Source organism: Varroa jacobsoni, unplaced genomic scaffold, assembly GCF_002532875.2.
Source record: "Varroa jacobsoni isolate VJ856 unplaced genomic scaffold, vjacob_1.0 scaffold_933, whole genome shotgun sequence".
Taxonomy (NCBI): domain Eukaryota; kingdom Metazoa; phylum Arthropoda; class Arachnida; order Mesostigmata; family Varroidae; genus Varroa; species Varroa jacobsoni.
Window position 1 is genome coordinate 45783 of NW_019213835.1, and position 26807 is coordinate 72589.

At 40.8% G+C, this 26807-nt stretch overlaps 3 protein-coding genes across 3 annotated transcripts in view; 2 read left to right on the forward strand and 1 right to left on the reverse strand.

Annotated features, from left to right (window-relative positions):
• Positions 1–845: 845 nt before the first annotated feature.
• Mthfs (methenyltetrahydrofolate synthetase) overlaps positions 846–26807 on the forward strand; it is a 28834-nt gene continuing 2872 nt past the window's right edge. The window contains exons 1-2 of the mRNA XM_022841443.2: positions 846–1104; positions 1700–1798. Of these exons, the coding sequence (XP_022697178.2) occupies positions 956–1104; positions 1700–1798 (248 nt within the window). The 5' untranslated portion in view covers positions 846–955. The remainder of the gene's footprint in view (positions 1105–1699; positions 1799–26807) is intronic.
• LOC111265080 (uncharacterized) lies at positions 2502–10339 on the reverse strand. Its single transcript, XM_022841442.2, has 5 exons — positions 9106–10339; positions 8714–8879; positions 4623–4770; positions 3557–3690; positions 2502–3265 (listed from the first exon to the last, which is right to left on the reverse strand). Exons 1-5 carry the CDS (start codon positions 9228–9230, stop codon positions 3203–3205), a joined length of 636 nt encoding a protein of 211 aa, XP_022697177.1. The 5' UTR covers positions 9231–10339; the 3' UTR covers positions 2502–3202.
• Positions 12375–25382, forward strand: LOC111265086 (neurexin-4). The gene is made up of 17 exons (XM_022841465.1): positions 12375–12596; positions 13906–14022; positions 14303–14400; positions 14741–14843; positions 15208–15388; positions 15635–15753; positions 15885–16109; positions 17452–17616; positions 17825–17960; positions 18356–18589; positions 19317–19555; positions 19687–19911; positions 20085–20252; positions 20429–20668; positions 20805–20939; positions 21067–21246; positions 21734–25382. The coding sequence occupies exons 1-17, from the start codon at positions 12375–12377 to the stop codon at positions 22751–22753; spliced, it is 3807 nt and encodes a 1268-aa protein (XP_022697200.1). The 3' UTR covers positions 22754–25382.

Here is a 26807-nt window from a genome sequence, read left to right on the forward strand (position 1 = left end):
TGGTGGTGTAGATTCAAATATGGGTGTAGACATACATAGGAGAACATATAGATGGCGCTTCCTAATGTAATAGAAACACGTAAGAGAAACTTACGCTAAAAAAATAGGCCTCTAGTGCCTGTACGTGGGTTAGGGCAAAACTGTCGTCGGGTAACGTGTTCTGGCTTTCCAAAATGATCGATCAACTCCTCTAGGCGTAACCAGCCGCCCAATTCGATAAGCCTGAAGCGTTCTTTTTTTTTTTTGTCTACGAGGTCGGTAATAACTGACTGCCTGAACAAAAATAGCTCGTTCTAATCCAAAGCGGTCATGAATGAACGTTTGCAGTGAAGTATTAGCAAACTATAAGTTGATGTTATATATATTCTCTTGATTGTACCATATCATCAAATTATGATATATACATGTACTAATGTTGTGCCCCATAAGGACATTGACATATATTACTATGATTAGGTAATATATTCGTTCATGTTATTCTTCTGTAGTTCTGGTATACATATTTGGGTAATTGCTAGAAACGTAGTCGTCTAACAAATTCGAGACGGGAGATATAGCTCAGATTTTTCGAAATACCCGCATCCAGTGGCGTACGCTATCTAGCATTGAGTGAAGACCCATAATGGTCTATCAAAAGCGAGCTTGTGAATACGCTCCAACGTTATCGCCTTGAAATCTGCCTTCTGTTGCTGGCGCCATCTGGTGTCAAACGCGCAGAGAAGGATTGTCGCTGTGTAAGCTTATCCGGTTAGTGTCCCCCCCCCCCCCGTAAAAGGTCGGCCTTTCACCGCGCCTAAAAATGAGTTGAAACGCTCTTTCCACAAACAGAACCTCCTTCACTGTGGTAGGTCATACGGTTGTTTCATCTGTTGTGATCTTTGCTTACCAAAGGTAGTGCAGTAACTCTCATTTCACTTCGAGTGGGTCGAGTCGGACAAATCGCAGTGCAAAAAATATGGCCACCACGCTGGCACAGGCGAAAACTGCCCTTAGGCGTACGATTAAGGCGAAACTTAAGGCTCTCGACGCGGCTGATATTGCAGCACAGTCCCAGATTGTGATAGAGAAGCTAAGAGCATTGGAAGCATTTCAAAGAGCTCGAAGGTAAGTTGACTGCTCTGTTTTTGCATATTTTAGGGCCTCGTGGACACTAGCGATTGCAAACAAATGGATAACACTAATTATCAAACGTAAACATTTTCAAAATGATCGCGCTGACTGTTCGGCTATAGTTCGTGCGTTAGAGTAGAGATTCTTTTCCATCTTCCTTAACTGTAATCTAGTACGTCTTTATCTCTTTAGAATTGCACGGGATTTCACAAGTGTGCGCGTAAGATGAGGATAGTCTTGTAAATAATTACAAAGGATTGGTTTAGATAGATATACGCAATGCAAATGGCGTAGTAAAGAAGAGCAGTAAATATTGTGGCTCTACAGCCTTAGAAAGTAGAAACTTAGTTTGTGTTTATATATATATATATATATATAGAGGCATTTACTTCCTATACGCTGTGTACCGTACACAAAGTCATTCGGATTCAATTAAAACATTAATAAATTGTTTTTCGCCAGCATGGGGCATGTGGCATAGCATGATATGCCTTGGTCGATTGTTGATGAAAGATAAATGAGTAGTTAGCTAGAACAAAGCGAATTCTAAATGTCGCTATGGCATACTTTATGCCACCTTTGTTTGCAGCGTGTCAATATTTGTAAGCCTACCGCATGAGGTCGAGACTAGAGGCATCATTCGTGAGATGCTGAGAACCGGCAAGCGCGTCTTTCTTCCTCGCTACAGGTCAGTGATACCTATAATGGTGCTATTCCCATATGTTGCATTTGTTTCTATGCCAAGAAAGGCACTGCTCCCTATGTTGAATACGCTATTGCAAAGTGATACATGCTTTCACGTTCCATGCATCCCATGTCATCGATGACCGATATTCATTGGACCGCCATTTATATTTTTACGATGAATATCCAGTTAAAGTGGTACCGTTGATCGACAACTAGTCCTTTGTTTATAAGGTTGCATCGTTGAGGTCCGAAACGTTATTGTCTATACTTGATTTCCAAGCAAGTGGTATTTCGTTGTTGCTTGCATCTACCTTAAACATGCGAGGCCTTTTCCAAATGAAGTCTAAAAGACGAAACGACGAAAATTGGACGAAAAGAAAATACATTACGCTTTAAAACCAAACGAACGTAAAAACGCATCTACGACATGACTACAGAGAAGTATCCACGCTTTTCTTTTCAAGCATATCGCTCGTGTCCGCTTCGATTTAACGAAAACTATCTCCAAGCAATTTACATTTGTCGTACTCGTAACCAATATGTCGATGATTATCATAGGGCTGTTCTTGATGAGTCGTAGTCCCATATCTTGAAACAATAAATTTTGACACTTCGATTTTTGCTACCTCGATTCTGGCTCTTGATTCTATCCTCTGGCAAATGTCCCCGTTGCTTTCTGTTTCTACAATGAATACATTTAACACTGTAATATTGAATAAATAACTGCTTTTTATTAAATAAGTTTGTTGTTGATAAACATATAAATAGAACATCTGTGTTATCTATATAAAAATAATTTGATGCGTTATCTGTAACATAGTTTTAGATGACGCTACTCCTATATGGCCCACCATCATGCACACCTATTGTCCAATACCGCCGATGCTATGAACGTACGTACAGCAGTACGTTTCCGTGATAAGTTACACATATTAAATATTTATATTGTACATTCATGTTATGATCAGCGGCTATTCCTGCTTTGTTTTCGCCTACCATTTGTCGTCGCTTCAATCCTAACGTATAATAAATCAGCACCTCACCGCATATATGTGCATATAGTTGAACATCGATTCATTAATATACAACATAAATGATCGTTTTTATTTTACACTTAACACAATTCGATGCTTGACTTGACGTAGCTCAGTGCGTTCATGTTTATATCTCCGTTGTTAAATCATATGTGTACACTGTCGTTGAGAGCAGTACCCGAAGGAGTACCTAGGACGATAACGAAGCGCATAAGTAGACCTAAAAAGTTGTCCAATTGGGAATACATCGTTTTTCTTTAGGACAATTTTCTAATCTGGCATTATAATGTATGTCTTACGACTCGTTGTTGAATGCTGGGGCGCTGGTCAAATAACTTCGAAAAAACATGGCAATTTGAAAGTGAGTCTACCTATCCGAACGTGCGGAGGTTTTCCATTTTCGTATCACCGTCGACTATATGGCGAGAATCGACCTGAAATAGACAAAGGATATGCGCAAAAAATTACGTGGTGCTTCCGTGCTGCATCTCGCATTGGAACAACTTATTACAAAGCTTAACTAAGCATGTTCGTTGATAGCTTTCAGTACCTTAACGGTGTCCATATGTTATATTTCAGTAACGAATCTCTCATACCGGTCGAATCTTTATATTCCTCCTACACAACACTGCTTTGATGGCTGCAAAGTGTCATAATGCTTTGAAAAAGACGTTAATAAAAGATATACACCTCTTGGCCTACTTTTTTACTCGACATGTCAATACCTGTAGGCAAATTGCGGCCATAAGCTGACAGAAGGCTCCAACTACGGCACTTGCGTATGACCACGACAGGTAGTTATGAAGCGGATCTGGCATCCAGCCATCCTGATTTGCGTGTGCGCCGAATACCGCTACCGCTAAAAAAAGTATATGAAAGACATTTCTAACGCTATTCATCAATCGAACGAATAAACAACAGGCCCGACTCTTTTTATTTGCTAGCGGCCATATCTGGGCAGAAAGCGTTGACGGGGACTAGCGTCAGTCCCCAGATCCAATTGTCCGATCTGTGTGACTGGGTTCCACACAATAGCCTATATGTCTATTTGCACAGTTATCCCAGAATGGACACTGAAATACTTGGCGGAGTTTAGGCTGAAAATAGCACCGCTATCGATGGCTGTCTTTTAGCGAATTAATCAACAATGTTTTTCCCTTATTGGTAATCGGCACTAAAATCGCAGTAGGGAGTTATATTCTTGGTTAGTTATCGATTGGATAAAGTATCACAGTTAACTCAGATCTAAGGTAGTAAATCGCCGTGCATGTTGGCACTGTCCGGTGACACCCATGTTACTATCTAAGACGTCTCAAGAACACTCTCTTTCTTCTATTTATTTACTGGATAAAGCCACGATTTCTGCTCCATGATGGCTGTGAAAACACTAAACACCTAAAAACATTTTTTCTTGGTTGTCTGCTCAGGCTGGACTGCTGTATCATCTTGCAGACTAACGCTGTTAAACACTCGGCCTCCAAAATAAAATGAAACCCGCATTAATTTTCCATCTCGCATAGGGAGCACCTTATACCACAAGAACCACTCTAAGTGCCATTGCTACATATCTGTATAATTAGTTGTGCGATACGCCAATGTCAGATGATTTTTTTTCTGTCACCTGGATAGGCCTAAATTATCTGTGTTACGCAAGAAAAGGTGATGCCAAGTTACATTGACACTGTACCCTATTTGAGTAACTTGAGTTCCGAAAAGCCCTGACAACTATAGACGATTCATATGATTGTATTTATGTACTGCTAGCTGTAGCTGCTGATTTCTACTACTTACCGATGGTAGAGCAGAGAAAAGCGAACGTCAGGAGAATATTGCAGTACCGAATAATTCTCCGCTCCATCGTCTGGTCAAAGCAAACGTAGATAGAGATCAAGCCGATCGAGGCAATTAGCTGTGCCGTGAAGGCGAACGTATAGAACACCTGCGACGACGATAGCCCACGTAGGAATACACGCGGAAACGTTTTCAATATGGAAAATGACATTTAGATCCCGTTATTATTTAATGATAATAAATGCAATGATGATATCGTTACAAGCAATCGTGTTCAACAAACAATTCATAGAAAAGACCTTTATCATTAAGGAATAACACTTGCCTTGAAGACCTTTAGAGAAGTTTAGCCAAGGACAAACGCATCGTGCGATATCACACACTGAAGATACCGAATTCTAGCAGAGCATATTGAAAGTACTCAAAATGCTTTGTTTGACATCGTTCCTTAGGCGTACCTAGCAACTTCTTATCGATAAGTTCAACATCGTAAAAGTGGTGCCTGCGTAGAAGTCAATGGGCACGTATAGGCAAAAGCAGGGAATTTTTATTTTGGGGAATACCTACCTTACGATTCTGTACGATAGATTTCTTACAGTATTGAATAAGGCAGCGTGGATTTTTAAGCTGTAGAAAATTTTTAGAGACGTGCTCAACTATACAACCGCTGGCCAGTTTAGCGGACACGATCCTATATATCGTGAATCGCCAAGAAAGATGAGGTACCCATACCTAAACAATAAAACTACCAAAGGCGAATTCCGTAGACATTTCCGCCAAAAATTTCAACTACGACCACTGAAAATATACTTTAATCTCTATGACTTTTCTTCTTCAATTGTATGCTTTCACTCCGAATAGATTTTTGAATGTCTTTCCTCGCTGTGTATTTCGTATAGGCGGATTGCGGAAACTAACGCATCTGAGGTGCTAATATTACTCTCGGAACAGCTCAGTCTAACAGATATATTCGAATATGTCACAGAACAAACAGGAAATTATTTATTCAGTAATCCATACGTGCGGAACTTTACCGTCGTGAGTCGTACGCCACAATGCCCCCTCGTGAACTTTAAACCTCTATAGATCTATTGGCTGCTATTCACAGTTCATTATTCAAGATAGAAACAACTTCGAAACGTAACGGTTTAAGGAACGAACTGTTCAGGGATAAGGGTAGTAGTTAATTGGTGATGATTTCCAGTGCGCTTCATGCCTAAACAGACAAATTTAAATGATCAGAATTCGAACTTCCAGAGTAAAATTGATATATATCCTATAGAATCTACCCTGTCTTCGATCGTAGTAGCCGCCACGATGACTGGAAGCTCGACACTCACGTAAGGGACCATCAGATTCATGATAATGGAACAATAGCCGGAGCTTTGCAAAATAAAGAAAGTTACGATGACAAGAACACCAATAACCAAACTTCCAAGTTCACTCACAATCCAAATAAAAGTTTTACAATTTCTCAAGATATGAACTAGTTATAATAACTATGATGGATAATTTGTCTAATAATAACGCATATGTTAGATACACTATCCTATACGATATCCAAACTAAGACCCTATCAGAAAAGCGTTATGGCTATTGGCTAGTGTGAATAACCAGGAACAAAATAATCCTTCCAAGATATTCAACAAGATACCTATTCGGACAAAAACGATCCTATTTATAGGAACGTGCACGCTTGGACCACAATTTACGTATACACAAAGATAACTTTAAGCGTTTCTGTTTACGGTCGGATCTTCTTGTGCACTGAATAGAGTAGGCGGACGCGTCGGCAACTCGACGCTGGGATGACTCCAGTTTGGGCATAGATATACTGACGCGGTCTTGTATTTGTAATTTGTTAATAAAGTAAGTGAAACATAAAATCTTTAAGAGTTCAAAAATTGTCAAAAGCTAAGTTATTACATAGCTATCACTGACGTAATTCATATCGTATTCATGTCAATTACCTTTAACTCCACTACGGTTTGTTGCCAATCGGGTCAACATATGCCCCCGCAGCCACAGAGATTTCGCCCACATTGAAGTAGATTAGCCTAGAGCTATCTGAATGCATTTAGAAGAACATACCGAGTACGTAAGAGGCAACCTTACGAATGTATCGCGATATTTTCGATGAAGAAAAAAAAGCTGCATTGTTTATCGTGCCCAAGTTCGGTATAGTTCCCGGCATTTGTCGGAGAGAACAAGTCTGAATAGAAGAAGGCAAACGGTTGACGCACATAATAGAGCCGGCGACAACTCAGAATGCATCACGCTAACTTCGATTGCAAAACATCGTCTGATTGAACTTGTGCACAAAGGACGCGTCTTCTGAATCGCATGTCGAGACGGGCTGTGAAAGCTGATTGAGGAAAGCCGAATGAAATTACCGGTTTTAATAGAAACAACAAATTACTTTGAACCTGACAGTCTGCGCTAAAAGTATATCTGTCCTCCCACATGACACGCGACAACGTCAGACATATATTGAAACCAACAGAAATCGTCTAGTACGAAAGATTGTTAAGTAGTATTAGAAATTATGTGCCAGACCATGAAACATACGAAGAGCAAACCTTGGCACTACTTTGGGTCATTCCCCACAAAAACAGTGAAGCAACGTCTAGGTTCCCGCGCGTATGCCAAGCATGTAAGCACCTATGACCTCGCAGCAAGAGATCTACATCATTCCGTGGCACCCGCGTCAATGAAGATTGGCCAAAGCAACGAAGGCTCGTAAGGGAACAGTGGGCCGCAAAGAAGTGTAGCAATCATGTGATTTGTAGCTTCCCGTTCGAACAGGCCCGTTAGACATTTATTGACGGCCCGTATAAGACGGTCTTCGTAAACAACTCGGGCAGGTTCGTCAAGAGCCTCGATGTACAACGACAATTCAAAACGACATAAAAAAATGTTTATTGCAGCTATATAGTACCCTACAAGATTAATAAATTCGACGAGTATGTATGGCTGAAAAGGTTACTCGAACACAAACTAAAGAAGACTAGGATTCAGCGAGTTAACTAAATCAAACGCGTGGGTGTGTGAAACAAAACGTCAGGAAATGATCTGGTCAACTCTGCTATTGACCGCGAAAGGCCTGGCGGGTTCAATAGCTCTATTTCTCATTCAAAAAAAAAAAGACCGTATTGAAAAAATGTCAACATGGTTATGGGTCGAAGCAAGTAAATCTCGTCGACAGCTGCACTAACACAAGAAATCTCTTCGAAAGAACCATTTGCGTAGAAACGGTATCGTAGACGGTTGTCCATAGACCGATTCGACACTCAATGGCAAGGTAGAACTACGTGACATTCGATGGTAAATTCTGTATTGACGAAAATCGCTGAGGTAGCGCTATGCAGAAACAAGTTAGTCAGTAAAAACCGCCTATTGAGATCGATTTTCTACTTACAGCCGCTTGCCTAATTCGCTGCTGCGACGCAGAACCCCTACAGACAGATAGTTTGTTTTGTGTAATTATACCGACAAAGTCGAGCTCTTGTTGGGATGAAATCGTTGATCGCTATATGCACCCGTGTTTCTTTGGTCAAAGCATTGAGCGCGATCTATCCCCCGTATCATTTGCCCACCGTCTCATTTATCCGTTAGTATAATTCGTGTACGTTTCGGGTAATCGAAATTCTCGTAAAGCTTTATTATTAAAATACGGCTTTATATGTTAAGGCACCTACAAGCATATGCGTTGCCATAACCAGCCCACTTTTACTAGTGGCGATGCGTGTGGACATATTTGATCGATAGTAAATAACCATTTTACTTATTACAAATCGAACGGAATCTATCGAGGTTCATATAGAAGAGACAGATACCTTATTGACGGTATCTGTCTCTTCTAACAACGGGCCTCTGCTTAAATGTACATAATGTTCTTTGTCTTTCGTGATTTCTATACTGTTAAAACGATATTCGGCATAGTCGTGCTCGTTCATTCGTAGCGAAAATAACAATTTTTCGAATGAAAATTGGTATCCTTCGAGTTATCTCTTCAACTTTCGGCTATCCGGCTACGGGGTCGAAATCGAGATAACTACGTTATTTGAGGCATAAATTTTAAGATAACTTACTTGTGTCGACACGAAGAATGGTAATTCGAGGGTGTCTCGTAATCTATTGTATTCATACGTAAGAATCCAACGACAGCCCACGTAGAACTTGCGCTGCTCGAGATCATCGGGGCTGGAGTGCGATCTAAAACATGTTTCCCATAGACCCGTTCGGAGGAACTGGGCACTACGGAATGCATAATAAAAAATGTTACCGGCCGTTCCACACAACATTTTGCAATATTTCAACGACGATTACAATCATATTTTTGACCTAAGTACACGTTAGTTGGGTCATAATCATTACTGTAATTGGCCAAATCTAAAATTTAATCGGGGTATTCATAAAACTATTCTTCGCAGATTTCGGTCAAAGCCAGGGGCTTAAATGAAGCTCCACAGAATACACACACCTGTACGCCCGGAAGTCAGATTTGAGCCAGTAGGGAGTGACAAAGGCAAGGAACGTTGCAACAAAACCTACGTGAGCAAACATTATACCCCCCGCCCGACCATCTCGACATCCAAAGCATCCCATGACTCTATTCTTCAAAGTATTCTAATGTCTACGGCGTTATTCTTCGCCTAGCCGATTGTAAGGGGCAAACTTGTAGCTGCTTGAAATTTGGTAGAAACGGTCGATGCTCTCAGTTCCTTCAGACGTTACAAACGTGTCTTCGTTGATATCAGTGGCACTTGGTTGGTCAGAGCTTTCCGGGTGAGCTAAAAGGTCAGCTCGACGGTTGCAGCCGCAGTCGAGCTTGTGATAATACTTATGCCGATTCTAGTAAAGAGTAAAAAGTGGTCTGACGTCTTTCGAACAGAACAGTAAAATAGTTTTGATGAAGGATTATACGTGTTCCCTTAAAGTCCGGTGAGACGGTTTCAGTCGATACATTCGACCCTGACAAATGCTCCCAGATGCGTCAATGACGGATTGGTTGCTTCTTTATAGAAGTAAGGATTACAACAGAAGTTATTGCCAGTCTTCCACGTTGCGAAATGATGCTTTCAGTAGCTTCTCAGAGCATCCGACGTCCGACTGCTATTCGATTTGGGTTCATCTTTGTTAATCGTCCAGTTTAAGCAAAGAGGATCTATTAACAAGTGGTCTTTTTTTGCTCTGAAAATTCTACAAAGGACAATTTGATACGTTTCGGCCAAGTTTAACAGCTGGCTTCCGTCGGGCAATGCGTGCAGTATACTCACACTGCCCGTTACTCGACCGGCCTAAAAGTTTCGATAGTGGCCTGGTGACTTATCCTGTGGACACTTCCTTTCGGTTCATCGGTTGTACTCTAGTTGTTCGTAGAGTTTGGCCAATATTCCCTATCGTTTAAATGAACCAAGATCTTTTATCGCCGCGTATTTGGCATCCGGAAGTATTGACGGAAAAACATTTACACGTATAAACACACATGCACTGGCATTGTGGTTTGGCTCTTTAATTCGAATTGATAAAACTACATTAATAGGTCTCCAATAGAACATGCAAGCATCGATGTTCTGAATCCTGCAGAAGCACGTTTAGCTGCAAAATTATCTATTCTATCAATACTCGCTTCGACTGGCTTCAAGCAGCGATTTTCAAGCGCGTCGTCATCCTCAAATCACCCGATGCGTTTTTCGGTTCTCAGATAAAGGTTTACTTACTGAATCTGTAACCTTTTTCAGGTTTTGAAACAGAACGTTCTTCTATTTGACCTGTTGTTTTATTTGTTAATTAACCACTTTTCATTAAGGCAGCCTGCTCGCACACAACTTTCTTAGGTTTTTTTTTTTCTACCTTTCGAGTACAGTATGCCAATCACAACTCACGTACGATTGATGGCACGACACTTTTCCGGCACTGACTTTGGCTGTATCAGCTATACGAGCAGTAGCAGCAGCAGCAGCCGAAGTCACCGCAACGCTTCAACGGTACAAACGTCAACACACGCACATATAGACAGTTCTTACTCGCGTTAGACGCTATATGTCGTTTCTCGGCAACTGTTGCGTCGGGTAGTTCAGTCAACGGCGAGTGCTAGAATGACGGGTCAGGTCTGATCCAAGCGCCCAGCTGCATCGGCTGACCGATGGCTTTACATTGCGCGTCCATCGACCGGAAGAGCTTAACTTGAACGTAAGGCGGATCCCTAGCAGCAACGCCCTATGCCGCCACAAATTTCGATCGGTGGACAAACGAACGAACAGATCGGCCGCTGTCGTCGTTGTCGCTGGCGCTTCTGTTGCCGCTGCTGCTGCTGTTCGTATCTTTGTCGTTGGATTCCGTTTGCGGCGACGCGGCGCTTGCCGCTGAGGTTGCCTTGGCAACCGAACGCCATTTCCACAACATCACTGTTAACTAGCATACATGTAGCAACAGTTGTAACTGTGATGGTTGAGAGTCTGGCACAGCTATCGCTCTGAGCTGCGGCCACTATACTTAGCTGTAGAGCAGAATCTGGCGACGTTTCACGTCGCTTGTGCATTTGCTATATCGCGGTGTGGCTCTCAGCCGCGGCCCCACGGTGTCAACGAATGACGCCGAGCCGACGGAGCGCCAACGTCGACGCCAAACAAATCTACCCTCTTTAATTAGCTATTTTTAACGTCCATTGTAACCTACAGTTATTACTGCAAGTATTCCACATGCGTATACGAAATGGTTGGGCAAAAATAGAAGCAAACCGCTTTACTTGCCCGATCTATTCTAAATTTGTAGTTCGTTACTGCATAGACTTTCCATGCGTCCACTCATAATGTGAATGTCTCTCTAACACCGAGCGCATAAGAGACCGCGCGCAGAGATCGCTAAGGAACGAGATCTTTGGGTTCCGTCGGATTACAATGTGCGGTGTCCTGACCTACAGTCTCTTCGCCGGGGCTCGTTGAAAGCCCGAATCTGATAACTCTCTGGGGGGGGGTGTTCGTTCCGAGCATTAACGAACGATTGCTGAGTTTCTCCGGTTACGACGTGACAACATATACACAAATATGTTAAGTGGTGATAACATGTAGCAACTGTATGTTTGATCGTGTTGTGCTGTTGTATGTCTGACTGATGCGTGCGTTTGTGGATCTGGAAAATCCGCAGATGGTCGTTCTGTTATTTTGTCTGGAAGTTTGTCTGGTTCAAGAGTAGCAGTTTGGTCGTGAATCTAATAAGTATCTAGGCATCCATTGACGGGAATAACGAGCACCCCAAACTCTATGTTGTTTAGCGCCTGGCCCTATTGACGGCGACAACAGAAACTAGATTCACAGAAAAAAGATCAAATGAGAGACGCCAAAAATGTTGTGATCTATATTTGCCATATTTTTGCACATATAGCGAAATAGCATTGTCCGTCCACAATTTTAATTCAATGTATATATATACGCATATGTATATACACACTTCTACCTTGTGCCTCGATCGACTGTATTTGTATATGGGCAGATGTGTTTATTCAGCAACGGTCTACGCTATACATACTCCGCTTATGATTGAATCATAGAGATAGCGAAATAGCGCCTTTTCAGCACAAAGGGCCGGACTTCGCAGAAGTCTCGCCGTGGTATTCTTCTTGCCGTATCGATACTGAGTCACAAATAGAGAATGCGGCTACGATGGCAAACGAAGCAACATTGTCCGAAACGGCAAAAACAGAAAGAGTTAAGTTGTGAGCAAATTTTACAGCCAACAGAAAAAGTCAACATGACATTTCTGCTGAAATATTCAGTACACTTTGTAGTATTAGCAGTTTACTTACAAGCAAGCCCAGTACAGGGCTATTACGAGTGCAATGAAGAACTAGTGTCTTCGTCGAAGCTGAGAGCTTCCTCTCAGCTTAATCTGGAGCGTGGCCCTGACAAAGCCGTAAGGGATAGCGGCAGTTCTTGGACAGCCGGAGTTTCTGATTTTGGACAATTTATCGAGGTAAGTGGATTGGTTACTCTTTTATGCTGTTATGTCATTTTCGTTTGATTGCAGTGTTGCTTGTGTACTTCTAATAGCAGGTAGAACTTTTGGTTAGAGGCAGAATTAAAAATAGAAGGATACGTATTATACATTACGTGAATAAAGTGTGTACTCACTGTATCATTTGTGACCGGTGAGCAGGGAATAGTATGCAATAGATCGCAATAAATACTCCGAAGATAAATATGTTGAAAGCATGTTGAAAACAAAGTTATTAGTTCTCATTGGTATTCTCTTTCTTTTTGTTTACTATTGTATATTACCGGTTTTGTTCGTTACTCGTTTGTACGAGTACGAACAAAAAACGAGCTGCTGCTGCAGTCTCATTGGCGTATATTAAAAGCCTCCGTGGTATATACATTCAGACGAGTTTGAGTTCTGGGGTCCACTTTACATAAAAAAAAAGAAAGCATTAGTAGAATGAGGGGCGGTTCAGGTAGAAAATGTTTACTTTCGATCTTTTGGCATCGGCATCCTTATTGGTTATGTAATAATAATAATACATTGGATTGAGCTTTTAGAGAAAACATACCTTCGCCTAGGACCCGTCAAATTACCAAAATACCAATATTAGCAATTCAATTGCATAGCAGAAATCTATTGGAAACAAAGCCAGCTTAGTTTGGACTGTATAAGGAATGGTGTATTGAACTATCTAGTCCTATGAGCGGTGTAGACTGGGTAGACTATTTATTATGTGCGTATGCTGACGGAATATCACGTGCGTTTATAAAATAAGGGTTCCGTAAAGGTCGTGCCACACGGTAGATAAACAAGGATGCGTTAGATTTTTCCCAATGAAACGAACTGCGTCCTTTTACAGTTCTAAGCTCGTCTGTTAAATGTTAGATCACATTAATATAGTTGGATCTATATTGAAATAGGACTTCTTATAAGAAACAAAAATGTATGGCTTTAGGTCTAGCAAGCTTCACCTGATCAGTTTTTCCAGAACGCAAATTTTATCTTAATCTGGTATAATTTACACACAACCCTACTCTGAACATACCGTCCTGTCAGTATCAGACTCTACTATGGGGTCGAAATTCAGTTTTACGTATAAAATTAAATTTCGATTGAAGAAAAATTGGATCTAATCTAGTTCAGGGCTGTCGGATATAGTTTCAGGTGAGGTAAGGCTATGCGCATTTATAAAATACATCCCATCGTGCCGCCTTTCTATATTATCATCATCATCTTTCATTTTAAGATAACTGTTAGTGAAGATGATAAAAATATAATGAATTTTATGCGCATGTATTTGCAGGTGGATATGAAAGAAATGAAAAGGGTCCATTATGTAGAGACCCTTGGAAAGCAGTATACCTCGGAATTTGTGCAAGAGTTTCGAATTTATTTCGGAAATAACGGCGGTGACTACCAAGTGAGTGCCCAACTGAGGCTTTGCCGAAGCTCTCTCGCTAGTAGCATCTCAAAAAAGCTTACGTGACTGTTTAGTCGGCCAGATTGTTCCTTTGACGGCCCGTGGCTAGCTTATCTCGAAACAATGATGAGTAGTTTAGCATTTAAGATTAGCCATATTGGGCCCTTTAGAAGCACTGTGGTTTAGGATAGGACTTGAGACTTGCAGGAACCTACCTACGTTTAGGCAGTCGAACACTTTTTTTGTATATTAGATGTATATTTTTTTTGTACGTTAACAGGAATACAAAGACAGGGATGGGAACACAAAATTGTTTGATGCGAATCGAGACGGAGACTCTCCGGTGATCAATTACTTCGACATTCCTATTATTGCCAGGTCGGTTGATTCAGCTTTTCCTGTTTTGTGCTGTTTTTAACAACGACGTCCCATTGTATCCCAGCATGTACCTGTGTCGTATGAATGTATGTTAATGATGTCTGTTCGGAACAATAACATCGAAGCTTTCGAACGTATCTTTAAACATATGCGTCAATAGCATAAGTAGAAACAGGTTCTATCAGAATCTACCTTGTTACTACGTTAGCGTAGCTCGTTTCGATTATAATACCGTTTTTATTTTAGAACATTTACGAACATTGTGACATTGTTATTATGGCTTTATATATACACACACACACACGAATATAATCGTGTTAATTGTGTAAATACTTTACAGATACATTCGCCTTAATCCCACGCGATGGCGCGATCGAATCTCGATGAGGGTTGAACTCGTCGGTTGTAAATACGAGGCTGAAGCGCTCAACTTCGACGGACAGGTAGCATGTTCATTAATTTGGGTCACCCTAGTGGGTTTTGTGGCCTGTTTGTTATTTACTTCATTGTGCAATGTCCGCAGCACAAATTTACCATTGCTTGAAGGCACGTGTCGCTAGCAGAGGATAAGTTCAGTGACTATTATGAATACTAATATTGATAATTAATATCAAATATGTTAATTATAATTAGTATAAAATAATGAAGATGAAACAATCGGTAACTAGTTGTTTTTCTAATTATAAATTGTTTTCTAGCTAATTACATACCATGCCCTATGGTTCCACCAGTCGGTTATTATATTGTGAAATATTAAATCGAAAAGCACTCTATAATTCTTATGTTACAAAATTTTGTTGCTTATAGGCCTACGTAATGAAAGCACTGCGACGAGCCATCTCTTCCTTAGAAGATCGTTTCTCGTTCCGTTTTCGAACGAATCATCCGAACGGGTTGCTTCTCTATTCAAGAGGAACGCAAAAAGATATCTTTGCTTTGCAGCTAGTTGAAAATCAGCTAACTCTTAATGTCGATCTAGGGGGTGAAGGTACATAATTGCGTTACTTACATGCTCAGTACGTATAGGAATTTTGTACACAGAAAAACGATCTGCTATATAGCTTCTTCATGGGTCAGTCGTTGATCACTCAATTCTTCGTTGGATATTTTAGCCTTTTGGTTGGCACTTTCTTACTGTAAAAAGTGTTCGTCTCTCTAATGATATTTTTAATAATCAGGACTGGCATAAGCGAAACGTATTTGTTTTTATACATTTTCTATATATACATTTTAGGACAAATTACAACGTTAAAGGTCGGAAGCCTTTTAGACGATAACCTTTGGCATGATGTGTCAATTCACCGAAATCAGAGCGATATCACATTCTCCGTTGACAGAGTCCTTATACAACAGGTAAGATTCATATAAATGAATAAATTTTGGACAATTTCTTGCCACACGATGAGGCAAATCTTGGAGCGTCAGTTGACAAATTCTATCGCTTATTTGTAACGTGATTGCCTTTTATTCGTTTGTATCGCTAGGTCATTAAAGGAGATAGCATAAAATTAGACCTCAATCGGGAATTCTTCATTGGAGGCCTTCCATACTTTAGCCAAGAAGGTGTAGTTGTAACGAAGAATTTTACGGGTTGCATAGAAAACCTCTATTTCAACCAGACCGATGTGATCCGAGAAATCAAGGAGGATAATCGACGCTGGGACTACCAGATCTTTGGAGAGACCCTCTATTCCTGTCAATTCGAACAGGTAATCCTACCAAGTCTTTTACGTCGCTATTAGGGTTTTGAATGACCCGACACTGTCGATTTAACCTATCCTTTTCAGCTTAGTCGAGGGCATTGTTTTAGGTTGAGCAAAAAGGCCCGTTGTTCTTTAGCCACATTATTGTGAACGCATTTTAGTCAAAGTAGTATCCGCCGCGTCCTGTGATTCTCAGCCATCTTTCTGGCAGCCGTAAAGCTTTTCTCCCTACGAGCGATCCGTTCATTGTCTCATCTGCGGAGACATCTCAGCCAACTCTGTTCTAAGCTATCTGCTTTCCTGGTTGTGTTGTATTGACCAAAAAAGTAAAAATTAAGCAAACTAATGTTTGAGCTGTATACGTGGTGGGGCAGGGTTTCCCATTGGAAATATGTTAAAGCTCACTGAATTATCACATCAAAATGCAGTGTAGCGTTGTAACGCAGCGGTGTCACTTTGTGTTGCCCTTTGCCGGTCCAAGGCCTTTTTCCGCAAATTTCATGGCCAGACGGAGAAGTTGATTTGTGTTACGGTCCCTAGTAGTTCCTTCCTTTGAGTAATTAATAGTGTAACAGTCCGTTCTTGTTTTAGGCGTTTAAACTTAAGACAAAGGTGCAGCTCTTAACCATAGTTATTTGTTCGCAGCATCCAAGTGGTTTGTGTTTAAAGCTGTCATAAAAAATCCATCTTTCATCGTCAGTAACGGTCTTTTATAAAAATTATTCGTTGTCATGCCGTGCAAACAACGAGCGGTATGTTGTAAAATATTTTTTTTTTTTGTAGTTTTCATTTAGTACTTGAGGATTCACTTACCTCTTTCATTAGTTTCTTCTGGTACATACAAACGAAAGTCATCTGGGGCATTCATAACTCTCTCGTGTTGATTGCGCCATATTTTGTTCAGGTCCCGCAATTCACTCCTCGTTCGGTTCTTGTGGGAGTCGGAAGCGTAGAGTTCTTGTTCAAGTAAAATGTTTGATTCTAAAACGATCAAACCGAAACTGGCAAGCGGTAACGCTCACTGCTTTCGACGTTGCAAACAATGATCTTTATCCCGGCAGCAGTTTTTTTTAGCATAAAAAAACCTAGCGAAGAAAGCGACGTTGGATACGTATCTTTTTAAGCTCTAACTGAACACAACTTCCAGCGATAACGCTTCAATGAGAAAAACAGCGCATACGTCTGACAGTCAGAGCAATAGTCCTGGGAACCTTCAGTTAAATACGCTCAGCCGATCCAGCACCACTTGCTGGCCCCAAGCAAAACTTTCTACTCAACCTAGTAGATATTATTCAAATTATGTCCTATCCAAACTACGTATTACGGTATGGTTACGATGTGTTTTAAGGTTATTCCGGTGACGTTCGCTTCGGACGCGTCATACATTCGCGTCAATGGTTATATGCAACGGCAGATGAACACGTCGTTCGATTTTCGCACGTTCAACGAAAACGGAATGCTTCTGTACAATAAATTCTCCGGAGAAGGCCATGTATTAGTCTATTTGGAAAAGGTTTGTTTGATCTTTTGCTAAAATTCTTATTTGATGCTCAACTCAGTTCATCAGAATTTCTGTGCGCTGTCTAAGGTATATGATGTTTCAAACTTGCTCGTAGGTATAATGTCTTTGGCTAGGTACCGCCAACCTAGGCCTTTCTTAGGCATTTCTTCATAAAAGGCGATATAGTACTGACGATATATATATACTTACTCTCCGGCAGGGCTTGATCAAAGTGGAACTGCAGGGTAAAAACACGCCAGTAGTCATCCTTTCTCCGTTTGATGAAAACCTCGCTGACGGCCGATGGCACAAAACGATGCTTGTTCTGCAAAACAACAGGATAGAGCTGCATATTGGTATAGTATATTATTGAGCCATTAGACAAAAAGAATCTTGAATGTATTTTGTCTTCAAAAGAGCAAAACTAACTAGACGATAAACTTGTACCTCTCATATGTAGCAATAGTTAAGAATGCTACGTTGCTGAATTGAAGAGAACAACACATAGATTTACGCAAAGTTCTATAAAATGACACTTGGAAATGGCAGGCTCTACAAGGAATACCAACAGACAGGTAAACGTTCTCAAAAGCATCGTTTCTAGTCGTAGACGCATGTATGCAAACTCAATAGAATGTACAGACAAAATGCTACGTAGTGGATCATGATATCATTCGGCTTGCCAGACTGCGCAGCGTCAGTCTTTGTGTACATCTGATAATCGATATGTGTGCTCACTTTGATTTCCCAGATCGCGTTCCTTCTATTACCAGTCGTCGTTTCTCAATGGAGACCGGCCAGCACTATTTGATAGGTGGTGGAGTTTATGGTCGACGAGGTTTCCTAGGATGTATGCGTTTCCTGTATATCGAGGGTCGATATATCAATCCCCTCGTTCTGTCGCCTGACCAGCACTTCGACGCAGTTGTATTCGACGCCTGCACAATGCTTGACAGATGCAACCCAAATCCTTGCGAGCACAAAGGTTAATTGATTTTGATTATATGAGACAGACGTATTTTGCCATAGTGTGATATACGCAACGCTCAATATTACCGACGCAACCAGACATTAACCATATAATAAAGGGTATGAAGTCATATACATGCATACGGATCTTACTGCGTCGGTAGCAATAGGACATTTGTCAAACGTATGCAAGTAGATTCGTTTACTGCTATAAATCAGTTGCTGCTTTTTACATTTACTGTACAGATAAAGGGGTAGGAGACAGGCTCGCCATTAGCAAGGACGTAAGTCTATCGCAGTATGGCACCACTATTGAATGACCACACGTCCGCTCTTGTCTGTGGCCTCGACTACACATTTGTAATTGCCTCTCTTAAAAGAAGATTAGCTGCTCTTTCCAAGATTCCGCCCCTTATTCACCTGCCCTGCAAATAATACATCCGAATAGTACCTGAATATACCTACTGCATACACTGGACATGTAGTTAGTTAAGATAGACATTTTGAAAAGGGGTCTACAGTGAAAATAGTTAGTTTTACAATAGCAAACTCATGTTTTTCTTAACCATTTCCTAAATCATAGGCTCTTCCTCACCTCTAGACCTACTTTTTCTGCCCCGGTACACTCGGGGTGAGGTATAGGCTCTTAGCTGGGGATGTTATTGTGATTGATTGCGCGTCTATGCAAAAAAAAATGATATTATCACGATGGCAAAATGATTCTTTGTAATGTTGGGTTGCAGGCGTCTGTCGGCAAACCTGGACCGAATTCTTGTGCGACTGCACAAAAACGGGTTATTCGGGTGCAGTGTGTCATGTTAGTCGGCATCCGCTATCTTGTGAAGGGTACCGAATTGAGCATCCCCTTGAAGTAGAAAAAACCATTCAGATTGATGTCGACGGCAGTGGGCCTTTAGCGCCATTCGAAGTTCACTGCCTTTTCCATTCCGACAACAGAACGGAGACTGTTGTACACCATAAGGTAACTGACATAGTAAAATTATTACTTTCAATTGCACGGGAGTTTATTATATGGGCTCTTATTAGGACTGGACAAAATGTTACATAAACGTGTTTTTATGCACGACTAATTTTTAAAATTGGGAATAATAGGCGGAGCACGCCGTCGAAGTGGAAGGTTATCAAGCTCATGGATCATTCGTACAGGATATTGTTTACGCAGCTCCACTAGAGCAGATCGTCGAGTTGGTGAATCGGTCAACATTCTGTCGGCAAACGCTTCGCTATGATTGTTTTAACTCAAAGTTGTTTGATTCGCCCACGGATGAACTGGGAAATTTCCACCCTTATGGGTGGTGGGTGAGCAGAACAAATCAGGTACGAATACTCATTATATCCTAGCACTGATTTACGTGAAACAGATTTAAATGCGTACCACATTCAGTCTGAATTTCAATAGTTTGGAGCATCATTAAGTACCTGTCAAAAAGATGATTTAAGTAATTTTTTTAGGTAATTAAAATAAACCTTTATTCTCTCTGACTTAATAGGCAATGAACTATTGGGGCGGTTCAATTTCCGGCTCCCACAAATGCGCTTGTGGCCTAACCGAAATCTGTGATGATCCAGGGAAGTGGTGCAACTGTGATTCCGGCAAAAATAAATGGCTTAGTGATCATGGTGATCTAACTGATCGAAACTACTTACCCGTCCGGCAGGTGAATAATTGTTTCTAGCCTATTAACTTTGATATACTTATGATGCAAGTTATGGATTGACCGAACATTTTTTTAATTGTGATAGGGAGTTTAGGCCGCTTTAGATCATTACGTCTCACTCTTTCATTGAAACGGCAAAGCTTTTAGCTTTATTACCTTTTCTTCATCATTTCCAGCTTCGCTATGGTGACACTGGCAATATGGGCGATAATCGTAAGGGGCTATCTTCATTATCGGCCCTACACTGTGAAGGCGATGATCTCTTCGATAACGTCATCACGTTCCGTTATTCTGATGCCACCATCGAGATACCGCGTTTCAACTGGGCTCATTCAGGCGATATCTATTTTCAGTTCAGAACAACTGCAGAGAACGGCATCCTCGTCCATTCTAAAGGCTACCAAGACTTCATAAAAGTATGACACGAGTTGAAAAGCTGCCTTTAGCTGTGTAACCATCATTTACTAACCTCAAACCATGTTGATAACATGCACAAATTGTTTCTTTGAATATAGGGGCTATTTATTTTTCGTTTGTGCTATCTCAAAATAGGTGGTCCTTGTCGGTGGCGACCAAATTCAGTTCCAGTATCAAGCAGGCAACGGGCTGCTGGGCGTGAGTGTCGAAACATCCTACAAATTAAACAACGATCAATGGCATTCCGTGCACGTCGAGCGAAACCGCAAGGTACGTCTAGGCCACGTATAATGTACCACGAAACCTGTATAATTGTATGTTCGCTCGATGCACCGAAAGGGTGGGCATTACAACAGTCAACATCCAGCATCAATAATGTATGCTTTAATGATTACAGGAAGCTCGTATTGTGATCGACGGTTCCCAGTCGGCAGAAGTGAAGGAGAGGCTCGACCGGGCTCGCCCGTTCAACCTCACAGCTTCACGTCTTGTCATTGGAGCATCGGTTGATTATAAGGAAGGCTTTGTTGGATGCCTTCGGGCATTTTTAATTAATGGACAGCTCGTCGATCTCAAGGTAGATTTCATATGCATACACAAGAACGCAATCATTTCTCGAAACAGAACTTCGCTATGTTAGGTAATATCGTCTGCACGGTTTCGACCATACCCTTTAAGTTTGACTCGAGATACTAATATTTCACTATGGTGGTAACACGCACCCCTGTAGAGGGCATTGACGAAATGCATCTAATAACAACTTATCCAAACAAAATGTCAACACGCAGAAATGTAACTAAGTCGAAACACATATCTGGCTTATCTTGTTCCATACATAAGTCCAGTATCAGAATACGATAGGGGACATTTTTATATCCAAACAAACAAATGTCTGTATCTTATTGTTCGTATATATTCACTTATATCTTCCTGTGCGCTTACTCGAAGTGCTGCTTTTATTGTATCAAGTGCGGTAAATGAGACTGATTGTGTATGACTTTTTCATTTAATAAATTATAAGCAACAGAGTTAGTTGACGACACCTAGCCCTTTCGTTCTTTCAGAGTCAAGCGCATCAAGGATTGTACGGTGTTTCAGTGGGATGTGTGGGCAAGTGCATCAGCAGCCCCTGTCAAAACAACGGAATCTGTCTCGAAGGGTACTCACACTACTCATGCGATTGTCAGTGGACACCTTTCAAAGGTCCAATTTGTGCCGATGAAATTGGCGTCAACCTCCGTTCGGATTCGTATGTGCGCTACGATTTTGAAACGACGGTATCTACTCTTGAGGAATTCATTCGTGTGGGCTTTACTACCACAGAGCACCAAGGAATGATTTTTGGCATGTCATCGAAATCTGGAGAATACCTAAATCTGATGATGTCAACTTCGGGTCATCTTCGGCTTGTTTTCGATTTTGGTTTTGAAAGACAAGAGCTAACCGTCAAAAATGAAAACTTTGCCCTTGGACAAATACATGACGTGCAGATTGTGCGGTCGGATAAGGGACGGCGTCTTTCCATATACGTCGACAACTACCCGCCGCATATTCATACTTTCAACGTCGGCCACAAGGCAGATGCGCAATTCAACGAGCTAAAATCCATTTATGTCGGCCGAAACGAGACAATGTCGACAGGCGAAGGTTTTTCAGGTTGCATCACTCGAGTGCAGTTTGAAGATCATGTGCCTCTGAGACGACTCTTCCAGGAGTCTCGACGAGCGAACGTTCATGCGTTCCCCGACGACCTGCGTGAGGATACGTGCGGCATTGAGGCTGTCACATACCCTGAAGAGCAGAGTGAGACTAGGCCGCCACCAACATTGCCACTGGGCGTATTTCGGGAAAGCTTCTTCCGGCCTGCACTCAATGAATCGGCCATTTTGGGTATCATCTTTGCCATACTCTTGGCAGCTTTTATACTCATGTGCTTTATTCTGTCGCGGTTTATTTCACGTCACAAGGGCGACTACATTACGCAGGAGGATCATGGTGCACTGGACGCACCGGACGCTGATACGGCCGTCATGCATGCCAAAACCGGACACCATGTCATGAAAAAGAAGGAATGGTTTCTTTGAGTGTTTTCGCATAGAAAATAATGTTTCTATGGTGTTTACATAGGCTGACGTCGATTTCCAGCTTGCAGCTACAGGATTTTTCAGCTGATTCCTACTGATCAGTTCACGGAGCTATCTAGCATAACGCTAGTCCTGAACTTGGACGCTAACTACAAGACTGATTCTTTGTTTGGAGAAGATTCTTGACAAATCAACGATCTGTCATTTTACGAGTGTGTCTCTCTAAGTTTTAGATTAGTTACGCGTCAACCACGAGGACTTTTGCGGGTACACAGAGCCCCTTTTCTGGAGGAAGGTTGCTGATTTTCGGATCAGACGTCTGCCGCAAAGCAGACTACAGCGGGCCATAGTATCCTATTGCCTACCGATGTATAATTATTTATCATTTAAATTGACAGAGTGCAGTCGCTATGAATCTTGATCGGACGGGTTGCTTCCCCGTCTTTTTCGAACAGGACTAAATACTCTATTGAACTAATGTTCGTTTTTCGATTTATCTTGATTGAATTTCATTTGACTGAATTATGCAACGCACCATCTTTCTTTTCACATTGATGACATTAGTACATTCATATAGAGTTTGTCCGTTTTGCGGCGTCACAATCGGCTGATCAATGGTCGATCATGACGGCCAGGTTTTACATTCAGCCATAACAGCGATGGTTTTTGTGGCCTATGTAGAGATATAGGCGGCATATATTCACAGTGGGTAATCCGTTTCAAAACTCGAGTAAAGGGTTTCATTTATTGACACTAAAGACCGTTGATGAGACGTAAATGATAGCGACTGCCGGAATAATCTAACAAAAATTGTTATACAAGTGCCTTAACAGACAAGCATTCCCTGATAAATCTTAGAAGCCTTCATTTAGGCGAAGCGGTAAATTGTAAACTTTTTCACGCAGCCATTTTGGAAAATGGGAATTCGAGCAATCAAGCGAGGTATAAATGTTGTCCGATTGATGTTTGCATAAAATGTCTAACTAGCAAAGTTTTTTTTGTTTGCAAAGTACGTAAACGTATCACCTTGTACACAAATCCACAGAGGATAATAAGGAATTTAATTGTGTTGCGTAGCATATTCGAAAGGCCAAGGGAGAGCGGTGACGTTACAGAATGGTGTAAAAGTCAACCCCGAATTTCCCAAACGCCTGGTACTGGTACTATAAACTCACGATGTTTATAAGGGTATATAGGTATATCGAAATGGTAACAGAATAAAGGATCCAACTAATGGATAGATAAAATAAATCTAGTTAGGTTTTTTTTACCCTGAGCAGGGTGTTGCGGGAATGATAATAACGAATCACTATTATTAATTATTACTACCGGTACTAGTACATATTAATGTGTCGTGCGAGTTTTTTTCTACCGCAGATATAGCTGGCAATGGTAACGATGGATCTATTGTCAGCTCTGAACTGTGCGAACAAATATAAACCTACAGATGTAAGTACGCGTATATCAACACAGCAGGTTTGCAAACGCTGTCGACAGACTTTTTTTTTTCAAAAATTAATAATAATGGCAATAATTAATAATTATGATCATCAATAAAATATACGATACAATGTTAAGAAAGAAAGATTGGTCTTGCTACACTTTTTAATCATTATTAAATTGTATGTCGGCTCCGTTGTTGTTATAATTCCTGCATAGTGATAAACAGCACGACGGAAGCTCTTTCCATTAGGCTACGAGAGGCAGCTTTAGTTCATAGAGGTATGATGTCTGTGTTTAATTAAAGTGTAATTGTGGAGTCTTGATTTTAGGTTCTCGTTGAACTTTTTGCTTGTCTACCACTAAAGTTAACTTGTATGTGATACCCGCTCGTCACAAGCCCACAGGCTGGGCATACGAAAAATAGGAAGGGTCCGAAATATTATTAGTTAGATTTTTTTTTATCAAAATCAAAAACAAGCGCGCATGTTCTGGCTGCCTCCCATCACTGGAGTTGAAGACGACAGGCTGAAGTCTGCTTAACATTATTGTTAGAAACGACACGTGCCACGGAAAAGTATACCAGTGCATTTGTTAAAGACGTTTTTATCGTGTGACTGAAATGAGCTCACTATAAATCATTAATTTTCGGGAAAAAAAACTATCAATTGAAGGTGCCGTTGGTTCATATAGCCTCACGAGGTGGGGTTATATGGGTGGGTCACTAATGATTTCGTGCAGAAAACCCAGTGTTCTAACGAAGCTAAAAAGAAAATACTGTCCCTCGTAGAAAAGACGGTGATTGTAAGCTGACGTGTTATAGGGTTAAAGATTATTATTGATCTGCCCCATGAAGGTGGCCCAAGTACCGCTACATCTACTAGTTGCACCTCGTTCGAGTATTGATGGAGTATTAGGGCACTATTTCTTTGAGAGAACTTGACTGAACTGCAGCCACTGCTGTATAACTGTAGTGATCCCTGCACAAATGAGTACCTATTGTGAGTTCTATTTGTAATGCGGTTCATCTGTTCGGCCATATTGTTGTCAAAAATTATTCCAATGTAACGAGATGTGAGACGTTGTTCACAACAACAAAAAAAGGAATAAATCAAATATGAAGATACGAAGTTCAACTTGATATATATACATATATCCGTATGTCTATTAAACTGAGCTGTACTTTGAAGCTAGCGCGTTTTTTCTCTGAAAGTACCATTTTTGACGTTCGACGTCCGTCCCATAAAGCCCCACTTCACCCTGCTCTATGTTATCCTTAAGGTGATTATGTGTTACGACTCACTGCGATGACTCTTGTAACACGCAATTTGCTTTCAGCCCGTCTTCGTAACTTTGATATAGGCGAAACTATGGTAGAAAAACGAGGTAATTAGTTTGCTTGTTTATTGCTTAGCGGAAGTTCGATGAAGTGGGAAAAATGCCTACCCGTCTCAAATAGCTGTAATTTATATAATACAAGTTTAAATTGAGTTAAGGAAAAAATCCAGCTAAGAAACACTTCAAAACCTCTGAAGGTTTGCCACTTACTTAAAGTTAAGTTTTAACGAAAATAGCTAAATAGTACTTATTGTTATAGGAACTGAAATCTATGATAGCGCTCTGTATGTGTATATATAAGTAGAAAAGAGGGAGCTGAGTTGCGTATGCTCAGGATATATCCAGTCTATAGCCTTGTTTCTCTTTAATTAAAATTGCTCTGGTGCTCAAGATATTTTTTCAAAATATAATCTGTTGCCCATACACTTGATTCTCGTATACGAAATGCGGTCTACCGTTAAGATCTATATAGATTCGAGACATTTAGATACACTCATGTATCTCGCTATTATAAGATCTAACTGAAAGCTTTGATGATATTATAAAAGGGTAGGATTTTTCCATGATTTCCAGCAAAGGGAATGGTCGGTGAATGGCGTTTCGTAGATGTCAATAATTACTGAATCTTACTTGAGATTCTTATAGGAATGGCTAGATACGTTTCCCTTAGTTTAACAAGAAGAAAAACAATTGAAAAAAAAAATTGACCAGTAGATTATTGAGTAGCAATGTTTCATAAGTACAGTACTTTAAAGTGTGTATACGAAGCTTTCAAAACGATTTCCCGAGCTCAAAGATGTCCGTGAAGTAGGTTTCTCTGTCTATATACAAAGGTCCCAAACGATCCCCAAGGCGTGTAATTTTATGGTGGTAAAGATCGTCAATTTAGAGCCTGCTTCCTCGTTAACTCTTTAAATACATAGCTATATTATTGTTGGCACTAGAATTAACTGATTGCCAAAGTTGCTTTTGAGGCATCCGGCAGCAATAGAACGTCTGTACTTTAAAAGAAGATTAGCGTTTCTTTTCTTCAATCCTATCAATACCCCCTTTATTAATGGGCCCTTTGCTTTTTTGTAGAGCCTATTATATGTATGGCCTAGAGATTGGCCAATATGGCGCTACATATGCCGAAATTAAATAGCATACTGCATGTTAGGTTAACCACTTTAAAAGGGTTGCGGTTTAAAAGAGTTGCTTTTCTTTAAATTTTTTTGGGACTAGCGATATTATTAAATTCTGAACTGCTATAAAAACGTCACCGGATTTTTTTGGC

Excerpts from the sequence above, each read along its gene's own strand:
- LOC111265080 (XM_022841442.2), bottom strand. The coding sequence starts at position 9,230 with ATGGGATGCTTTGGATGTCGAGATGGTCGGGCGGGGGGTATAATGTTT. Across the intron at positions 8,880-9,105 it reads TCTGACTTCCGGGCGTACAG|TGCCCAGTTCCTCCGAACGG; the intron begins GTGTGTGTATTC and ends TGCATTCCGTAG. Across the intron at positions 3,691-4,622 it reads TTTTCTCTGCTCTACCATCG|CGGTAGCGGTATTCGGCGCA; the intron begins GTAAGTAGTAGA and ends TACTTTTTTTAG.
- LOC111265086 (XM_022841465.1), top strand. The coding sequence starts at position 12,375 with ATGACATTTCTGCTGAAATATTCAGTACACTTTGTAGTATTAGCAGTT. Across the intron at positions 16,110-17,451 it reads ATTCCTGTCAATTCGAACAG|GTTATTCCGGTGACGTTCGC; the intron begins GTAATCCTACCA and ends ATGTGTTTTAAG. Across the intron at positions 20,669-20,804 it reads GCTACCAAGACTTCATAAAA|GTGGTCCTTGTCGGTGGCGA; the intron begins GTATGACACGAG and ends ATCTCAAAATAG.